This window comes from Sinocyclocheilus anshuiensis, unplaced genomic scaffold (genome assembly GCF_001515605.1).
Source record: "Sinocyclocheilus anshuiensis isolate Anshui unplaced genomic scaffold, SAMN03320099.WGS_v1.1 scaffold838, whole genome shotgun sequence".
Classification (NCBI taxonomy): domain Eukaryota; kingdom Metazoa; phylum Chordata; class Actinopteri; order Cypriniformes; family Cyprinidae; genus Sinocyclocheilus; species Sinocyclocheilus anshuiensis.
Window position 1 is genome coordinate 1,171,554 of NW_015539915.1, and position 10,247 is coordinate 1,181,800.

Consider the following 10,247-nt stretch of genomic DNA (forward strand, 5'->3'; position numbering starts at 1 on the left):
AGTTTCATGGTAAATCACAACATGCTTAAGATCTCTCTCTGCCACCTCCAGTGGATTGTTTTTTTCTTCCTATCCCGTCTTTCCCACCATCTTATGACAGGTGAAAAGTCTCTAAACTGACAGATGACTAAAGAGAAGAAGCAGCTGAACTATGGCACACACAATCCATGCGCTCCACGTGCAAACCAACATGCACGACAAATGGCACAACGGGGTCAGACATAACACTGGGTCAACAAATGGTGTGTTTGTTTATCTGATTATCAGATGTTATAAACTTATACAATATTCGATATTTGACACACAATATTAATTTACCATTAATGGGGAAGGAAATGCTTTCCACATGTTCATTAGACATTAAAAATGAATGCAAACAACTTGTTTGTTCACAATTAATCTTGTGTTTAATTGCTACCTAATAATAATAATTTAGGGCCCCTATGAAATCAAGTTTATTTTTTCCTATATTTTGTTTTCCCATTTAGTTTTTTCTGGATTGCATGTTTTCTAATTTAATACAAATTTATCATCAAAAATGGTGTCAATTGTCACGAATTAATAAAACTTCTGTTTGAAGTTTTATTAATTCATGTCATTAGACAAATTTTTGATGATAAATTAAACTTCTAAAATGTAATCAAATGAAAACCATATAATTTAATTAATTTACAGCAAAATATTTGTTTCGTCTGTCTAAATATATAAACATAAATATGAATTGAAACAAATTGTAACATGGAACCATACATTTAAACAAATCAAAAATATTTTGGTTATAGGATATTCCTTAAAAATAATATTATTATTACTTTGAGAAGTACATTTTAGTATACAACAGTAATATATTTCTGTCATAATTTCTTCAAGTTAAACCGAACTTTCATTTTGGTGGTTTGTCATTAAGATCTTTGAGTTCCAGTGTGTATTCAGAGGTAGTTTTTCTCAAATGAAACCGTGAAAAGTTTGTGAAGTGAATCTCAGCTCTGTAGATCGTTTTATTTCTGACTTACTCTAGAAAGTGAAGTGACGTGTGGCCCATACTCGGAATTTGTGCTCTGCATTTAACCCATCCAAGTGCACACACACACCGTGAACACACACCCGGAGCAGTGGGCAGCCATATTGCTGCGGTGCCCGGGGAGCAGAAGTGGTTCGGTGCCTTGCTCTATGGTCTCACCTCAGTCGTGGTATTGAGGGTGGAAGAGAGTGCTGGTTATTCACTCCCCCAACCGACAGGTCCTGCCGGAACTGAGACTATAACCCGCAACCTTCGGGTTACAAATCTGACTCTCTAACCATTAGGCCACGACTGCCCCTCTATATGCTTGCGCTACTTCAGACAACAGGACAAATGGATTTGGAACTGTGCAGATAACCGTGTAGACAGCCTTAAAGGGTTAGTTCACCCAAAAATGAAAATTAGGCTGCGTTTTACTCACCCCCGAGGCATCCTAGGTGTATATGACTTTCTTCTTTCAGATGAATCCAGTCGGAGTTATATTAAAAATTGTCTTTGATCTTTCAAGCTGTTTAATGCCACTCAGCGGGTGTTGCATTGCTTCAGTCCAAAAGAAGTTAAATAAAAAGCGCCCATCCATCAAAAGAAAAAGTGTCTCACACGGCTCCGGGGGGGTGAACAAAGGCCTTCTGTAGCGAATCGATGCGTTTTTGTAAGAAAAATATCCATATTCAAAACGTAATAATCACTTAGCCGTGTGAGACACTTTTTTTATGGATGGGCGATTTTTATTCTTTTATTCTAGTTCTTTTGGACTGATGCATGCAACACCTGCTGAGTGGCATTAAACAGCTTGAAAGATCAAAGACAATTTTTAATATAACTCCGACTGGATTCGTCTGAAAGAAGAAAGTCATATACACCTAGGATGCCTCGGGGGTGAGTAAAACGCAGCCTAATTTTCATTTTTAGGTGAACTAACCCTTTAAGGGCATGTAGACATGGTGACAGCCTTTCAAAAGATTTTTGTTGTTTTATCTCTCCCGTTTCTTTTAGTTAAACCATGAACAGTGCTGCAATCTTGTGGACAAATGAATTGGCGCCAAAAAAATTAAAGGCGCATGTGCGCATAGTATGCGCATAGCCCGATTTTCCCAACTGCATGTACCATACTGATGACAAAATTTAAGTCATGTGCAGGTCACTCTGGTATGTAAAAGACCTTCTCTGATTGGCTAAACTCATTTCTCAAAAGTATTTTTACATTGTAGCATTGTTTAATTTTTGATTCTGACTGCATATGAAATTGGAAAACTTCCAAACTAACAAAACTTTTCTTGCAAAATAGCTTTCAATATCTATACTATTGAATCTATGGTATCAAATATATGGCATACTACCAATATACTAGACTTGTGCCGGTATTCGGTAATGCGATATATCACGGTAATGAATATGCACGATATTGTTATCGTGAGCACTTCTAAATACCGTGAATAATTATATATTACAAATTATTCAAAATTTTGAATGCATTTTAAGAATACTTTTCCCATAATGAGCTAACATGAACTAAGACTTGTATTTTTTAAACAAAGATTAATAACTTCTGTAGCAAATGTAGCTATTGCTCATTGTGAATGTTAATGCATTAACTAAGGTTAACTAATGAGGTCTTATTGTAAAGTGATACCTATTGGTCTTTATAGTTCTTTTGCACTTTAATCTGTGTAAAACTTTTAATTTTATACATTTTTCTGTATTGCTTTATTGCATTTAAATGTTCAGTTATTTTTGTTATAAGAAAAAAGTTATTAAACCTGTTATACTGTATTATGGCTTTTTTTTTTATACTAAATTTCAATATCGTGATAATACCGTATACCATGATAAAAGCATTAGCAATTAATCGCAACATGAAAATTTGATACCGGTATATCCCTACGATATACATTAAATTAATTTGCATGTATTATTCAATGAACATGGCACAAGCTTCACAAGTCTCAAATAGAAGCTGGGCCTTTGAATAACCTCATTCCCTGCATTCATGACCATTTCAGGCCAAACACAACAGGTTATTTGGGCCCATAACTGTCATAACCCATTGACTTCTCTCATATTACATCCCGACCACATTTCAGCATGTGCATGATGACATTTTGGCCTTACGTTTTCCTGGAAGACAAAGCAGCTGAGGAGCGCAGTGGCCTGCTCCGCCGTCAGGTCGTTGAACAGCCCGTTAAACACCATCTCTGTCAGCAACAGCTCATCTGCACTGCAAACACACAAGAACACCACAGGATGGTTTAGAAACGAGCCCGAGTGTTGTAAATAACAGCTGTCTGAGTAAAATTTTGTTTTGTTTGCTTTTAATGCATGTCTTTTAGCTGGAATTGTTTAGAACAAGGACTTGTGAATGTGAACACAAAATATAATTGAACGACAACCGTGCTTATTTTTGTTTTCTTGGTAACCAACCTGCTGATCTCACAGGCCACACGGCCTTTCATCTCGATGACATCAGAGGAAGTGGCGAATCCCAGGCGCCGCAGCACACGCTTCCTGCACTTCAGCTCGTCCATCTGCAGCACGGTACGTGCTTTCTTTAGCTCACGCTTCGCCGCTTTAATGTCGCCTGCAATCTGAAACACAAGCACATTGACAGTAAGAAAAGACATACTTCCTGTTTTAAATGTGATTTAACACATCAGAAATGTTACCCAAACATACATTTCAAAGATGCATGTTCCAGGAAGAAACAAAACAGCAGATACTCACAGTCACAACACACCTGTCGCACACTCATGTACACCCTTAAAGGTTTCCACAAACAAACGACATCTGTAAACATGCACTTGAACGTGTAAGGTTAAAACCTTTGCGTGTAACGCATTAAAACAACCTTGATGAAGGCATCACAGAAAACATGGCTGAAGCTAGGGCTGGGACAATAAATCGATGCATCGCGTTTCGTGGATCGATTTGAGATTTTCTCTCTCGAATCGATTCTGAGCTTAGTTTTTAACAGCAGATGGTGCTCTAGGCTAGTTTTTAACCGCACACTCAAATGCTCACGAAGAAGAGCGCTTGTGCGTTCGGCTGAGTAATGTAAGTGGTTAAATGTACTTGCACATCGGCTTTTATGCTTTTATGATGGGAGATTAATGTAAGCACAGCCCACTGTGAACATCCTTGTAATTCGCTTCAACCTTTTCGAACTTTATGATTGATTATTTTAGGTTCAAATGGTGTACGTGTAAGGAACTGGAAGCAAGCAGAATTCGGCTATTTCTAAAGCACGCAGTGCCATCTGCTGTTAAAAACTAAGCTCAGAATCGATTCAAGAGAGAATCGCGATGCCTTTGGAAAATCTCAGAATCGATGCAGAATAATTTCTCGATTCGCGATGCATCGATTTATTGTCCCAGCCCTAGCTGAAGCATAATGTTTTAATGCACTGACTTTACACTGTTACAACACCATACCAAGCCAGTGAGGAGATAGTGCCACCATCTGTCTAAAGTGAACAAAACATGGGCAAAAATTTGTCTAACTTAGGAATAACTTAGACAAGTCATGTGACTTAATTCAAACTATTTCTGGGGACTGCAGAATACTGTTTTTACTCAAGATCATTCATTACCTTCTACGTCATTTAGAGTGGATTCATGTGCAATTACTACTCTTTCTTTAAAAGAAAAAAGTTAACTAGTCTTTTTACTGTACAACATCAGCAATTCTGTTGGGTATTTATGGAGATGACGACGACGACAAGCAGGAAGTGGGTCTCCATTTCAAAAACACTTGACACATTTGTCATTAGTATTTAGAGTTATTTTAGTATTATTTATATAAAATTGTAGTATTTAATACTTTAAATTAGCTTCTGTTTTTAGATTTTCAGTTTCCATTTCAATTTTTTTCATAAATTTCATTAATTTTATGTACTTGTCATTATTATTAGTTTGTTTTAGGTTAGTTTGTTAATCGTTTCCTCGATTAAATTTGAGTATTCGATAAAAAACAAACCAGCCTTGATTGCATTAACTGGCAAAATCCCACGGACGAGAATCCAAGAAAAGCATTATTAGACCATTTTCTAAGGCTGCATGATGTATTAAATCATTTAAAAATCATAATAAAGTATAGTGCTATTGTGAATTCACAAAGGCTGCGATTCAATTAAATAAATATATGCACTGTGGGTTTAGTATGCACAAAAACATATGATTACTTGCGTTTGATATTTTATTTGAACCAATTATTATTGCCTCATTGCTATTATACATGTATTTTAAGTCTAATAAAGTCTATTGTTTGCTTGGGTCTATTTTTATTACTACAAAAAATTATATGATTACTTGATTAAATCAACAGAATAATCGACTGATTACTCGATTACCAAAATAATCGTTAGTGACAGCCCTAGTCTGTTTTTAAATTTTTTTCACTTTAGCTTTTTATTTCAGTTTTAGTCATTTTAGCATTTCAACTTAAAAATAAAATGTAAACGGTGCCTTGAGGAGTAATTGAAAAAGTTTTTCATCTAATATTTTTCTTCAACTTTATTTTGAATAATGACAACATTTTTTATAGTTTTAGTAAACAATAATACTGAAAATACCACTCATACACTTGGCTGCAGCATTACCTACTAGTCAAAAGTTATGAATGGTGTATTAAAAGGATGGTTCACCCAAAACTGAAAATTATATTGACAGTAAGGTTAAACAGTGTTGGCCCACTACACTGCAGCTGATTCACCCCTTACAAGACTCACTGTCTGAGTGGCTCTAATGCCATTATCCACTTTAAGGCTTATCTGAGATCTTTCTAAAGTGATTCAGACACAGACTGAAAACAGGACACTGAGAAGAGCTAAACTGTTTTCAAGCAAAAAGGGCAAGAATCTCACTCCTCCAGAAACCACATCCAACAATCAACAATACATACTTCAGCATTCAATAATCATGCTGTTTTGTGTATTGCTAATGCTAATGTGTCGTCTAAATGCTATGTCCTACACTGACGCCTACAACTAGGGCATGAGCTCAGTGAACAATTGCGCCACTTAATAAACCAGAAAATATTTTCCTATCCTAGACAAGACTAAAATGCATTCAAATCAAAAACATTTTGTTTTACAATAGGTGACAAATATTATAATTAAAATTATTTAATTATATTTTAAATATTTAGTATATAATTCAGGCATTAAATATTTTAAATATAAAGCAAATAATTGTAAATATCCAAATAAGAGAAATATAATAAGCAATGTAATTTATACAGTAAATAAGTATCACAAAATTTTAGAATATTTAAGTATTAAAAACAAATACTGCATTAATATTAGAAATAATATAATTTACATATAAAATATATATTTTAATACAATGTTTGTGTGTGTGTGTATAAAAACAACAACAACAACAACAACACATTTGTTAACACATAAATTGAACATTTTATACTTTCCAATCTAGCCTGTTAGGAAATTTTCTTGGCCGCTATGAAGGTTTAGTTCTGGGGTTACTCCCTGTAGATCTTTATAAGACAGGGTTGATCTAACCAAAGGTCTAATCTGGTTTGGAGGGATATCCCAAGTCCCCATAATGCATCTGACCATTTCATTCCATAACATGCACACCCAACAACAAATATAACCCATGCACAACTCCTGCAGGGAACCTATTAAAACAAAAACACTTATCCCCTTAATGCCCCTGCACAATGTGAGCGATTATGGGGCCGCATGATTGTTTGTGATCTGATTTGAGTGCCTATTCACCCTGCACAAATGTCAGTTTCCCGCTTTTGTTTAGTTCTAGTGGACCTTCAAGATTTCAGCCGCAGGAAATGACATCCACCCCTTCTGGTGCGCCTTAAACAATAGAGCCATATTTTAAATGACATTTGCGACTCCTGCGCTGACCAGAAAAAGGTTGCGTCTATGAAAAGAAATGACATTTATATCAATCCCGCCATGACTTCTGCACATTCACTCATCCTATAGTGGACTCACCAGCGCTTTCTTCTCACACAGAGTGTAAACGGCCTCCAGGTTGGGGTCACTGTGCAGGGGGTGCGTGTACATCCTGTGCTCGAACGCCTCCACCTTCTGAATGACCTTCTTCAGCGCTGGATCCTTGATACCCATGTCGTCTATGGGATCTAGCAGAGGAATGCCATCTGGGAAACGTTTCTGGACCTCCTGGAAACCACAACCAGAAGCAGTCATGTGTTTTTATCTTTAAAACCTTTGAAATTATTATAATCACCACCATTCAACACCTTCCATTAGGAGATCAGTTGAGATGGACCACAGAAAAAAAAATAAAAAAATCACACGGCCACTCCTAGAGATTATTGTCCTCAACTGCCTTTAGAACAGACCGGTGAAATGTAAAGGAAGTGTGTGATTGTGCAGGGAAAGGTTCAGAATTACAAGATTAAGACACATCTGTACTGTTACTCCATGCAGAGCATAACAAATTACTTAATTTATTATAGTGTAGTATGTGAGGCAGTACGCAGACAGTAATAATATGCTACAGTGTCACATGACGTTCATTTGTTAGCCATTTCTTACAAGGCTTCTGCAGGTTTATGGAGATAAATTTAAGACTTCAAGACTACCATTTTAAGCAAAGATAACAAGGAATAAACTGAAGCGTTGCTAATAAAGACACATTTATAGACCATAGCGACATGTGTATGTGTATATATATCGGGGCTCGCAAAATCGCTAGCCCGATGTCCCGGGGCTATTGTGTTTTCCAGTCGGGCTACCAAAATGCATCACTGCCCTTGCCGACGGGCTATCTTGAACAGTGATATAAAATTTCTTCCTTGATTTGCGTTGTTCACTAGCTTGCAGGGGTAAAACGAATCATAGTTGATCGTTTGCACGTGTTTCTAAGTCTTGCCGATTTAAACATTTAAGTGTTTTAATCCATTCACGCACATTCGGAGCTGCGCGCACAGAGAGTCGCATTTCAGACAATGCGCATACACAGAATTGATTCCTCTTTCGCGTATCCTTGCATCCGTGGCCGCGTTCTTCACGCTGTCTTTGCTGCAGTGGAGCAGAACCTCCACCACAAATAACGGCTCAGCATCCCCAACTGCAGCCTACAACAGAGACATCACATTTTTTTGTGTCATAATCCAGTCATAATCCAGTTTTTCACAAAATGTCCACTTTACAAATGAAGTCGTTCAGGTTTTTGTTTGCTGCTGGCAAATTAATAACCAAGCGTTGATGTATTCATGTCATCATGACTGATGTCAGAAACCCCAAGGTTCAGAATGAGTCATTTTTGCAGCTTAGTTTCATAAAATGTTTTTTTGTTTTTCACTTGGAAGTCTTGAGTTCTGCAAGTCACAATGTAATAAGATGAAGTATAATTTGATTCCTCAAAATATATGACCCCTTGTAATACATTTGAGTTGGGCGCTTTAAGCACAAAAAGCATATGGCAATACCTTGACATTTGTCTTCTTTTGGAAATTGACGACTATACCCCAACCGAAATCCAGATCTTCTTTTTTCACCTGGATATGAAAAACCAAAAGAGTGTTTAGCATTTTCAGTGTCTCAACAAACCAAGAAAACCAAGCCTGTGAAGGCTACACCTTCCAACAAAAGTTGTTAGTTTAAATTTGGATGACACATTAACTGTATTTGTGTGCAGAGAAAGAGCTGCTGGACACTTACCCTGACCAGTCTGCCCGGCTGTAGGAAAGGCAGGCAGTATCTAGGTTTGTGAATAAATTCCTCAATTTCTTTGCCCAGTTTGGCCAGCTGCTGACGGATCTTGTAGTAGGTCACCACGCTCTCTTCATTAGGGATTCGTATTGCATTATACCCCTCCTCCAGCTTTTTCATCTCTGTGGGAATCACAGAAACAGAAATGAAGATAGGAATGATATAAATAACATCCAATAGACAACCCAATCACTGGTTATATGTGCAAGCAAAGCCAGTTTTAACTGAATTTTAACAGTTGAGTTGTTCTAAACCCACAACCAACAGGCTTTTCTATGAAACGCAAAAGAAAATATTTTGACGAATGTTTCCTGCTGCTCTTTTACAATGGTGAATGAACAATCAACAATTACAGAATTTGAACTATGTGAAAGATTCCTTTAAATCATAATAGTTCTTACTCTCCACAACACCAGGCACGGCTCTATAGTGCTGGAACTGGTAGAAGGATTTCTCCAGCATGTACTCTGGGTTGATCTCCTCCACACGCAGTAGATTGAGCACCATGTTGTAGGTCAAGTGGAACGCACTGTTCAGAGGATCCGCCGAACCCTACAGGAATAAAAGATGCTACTGAATAAATCATCAATATGACATGAATCCAACACAATCCACTGACACCCATATGGTGCGAGGAAGATGAGGTAAAACGTTTTCTGCAACAATAGGGCTGGGAGATATCAGATATTGTCAAATGGTTAAATGTATCTTCAAATGCATGTATTTGTTCTAAAAAATGTCTTAGATGTTTTTTCCTCAGAGAAATCCTAATTTCTCCTAAACAGCCACTGTTTTAAAATAGATTCAAAATGTTTAATTGAAATAAAAATACTCAAGGTATGTATTTAACAAATAAGATTCATTTACTAATTTCAATTTATTCAGTGTACTAATATGATATAATAAAAATATCAATATATTACCATCATGAAGTTTCAACAAATTTTTACACTGCATCAACGCATGAAAAATGACATGCAAAAACATTCATGAACATTTCAAGTAAAGACACAAATGAATAGGTGAATCAGAATTTTGAATCGACTCCCTGAAACAGTTTGAACTGATTCACAGAAAAACAGTTTTAATACTAAAGTATCAGATGCTACTAAAACATCTTACTGCTATTAAAATGTCTTAAAGGGGTCATATGATGCGATTTCAAGTTTTCCTTTCTCTTTGGAGTGTTACAAGCTGATTGTGCAGAGAGAGAGAGCGAGCAAGAGCGCGCGAGAGAGCGAGCAAGAGAGCGCGCGAGAGAGCGAGCGAGAGAGCGAGCGATTATGGTAAGGGGCGTTACATTTCTGACGAGTGCTTGCGGTCAAATTAAAAGCTTACTAGAACCATTGCAATATTTTATCTTCATATTTGATAATACAGTAGCAGCAAAATCAAACATAATGTGAATATTCAATAATCACCGGAGTTGCCAGGTTTTCACAGCAAAGCCCGCCCAATTGCTACTTAAAACTAGCCCAAAGCTAGCCCCATCGCATTCAGGGGGGGGGGGGG

The 10,247-nt window shown here is 36.9% G+C and overlaps 1 protein-coding gene across 1 annotated transcript in view; it reads right to left on the bottom strand.

Moving 5' to 3' along the window:
- LOC107686493 (superkiller viralicidic activity 2-like 2) overlaps positions 1-10,247 on the bottom strand; it is a 32,001-nt gene that overhangs the window by 6,729 nt on the left and 15,025 nt on the right. The window contains exons 16-22 of the mRNA XM_016483527.1: positions 9,137-9,287; positions 8,685-8,857; positions 8,453-8,521; positions 7,904-8,098; positions 6,990-7,211; positions 3,443-3,606; positions 3,134-3,239 (exon numbers count right to left, since the gene is read on the bottom strand). Coding sequence (XP_016339013.1) covers positions 3,134-3,239; positions 3,443-3,606; positions 6,990-7,211; positions 7,904-8,098; positions 8,453-8,521; positions 8,685-8,857; positions 9,137-9,287 — 1,080 coding nt within the window. The remainder of the gene's footprint in view (positions 1-3,133; positions 3,240-3,442; positions 3,607-6,989; positions 7,212-7,903; positions 8,099-8,452; positions 8,522-8,684; positions 8,858-9,136; positions 9,288-10,247) is intronic.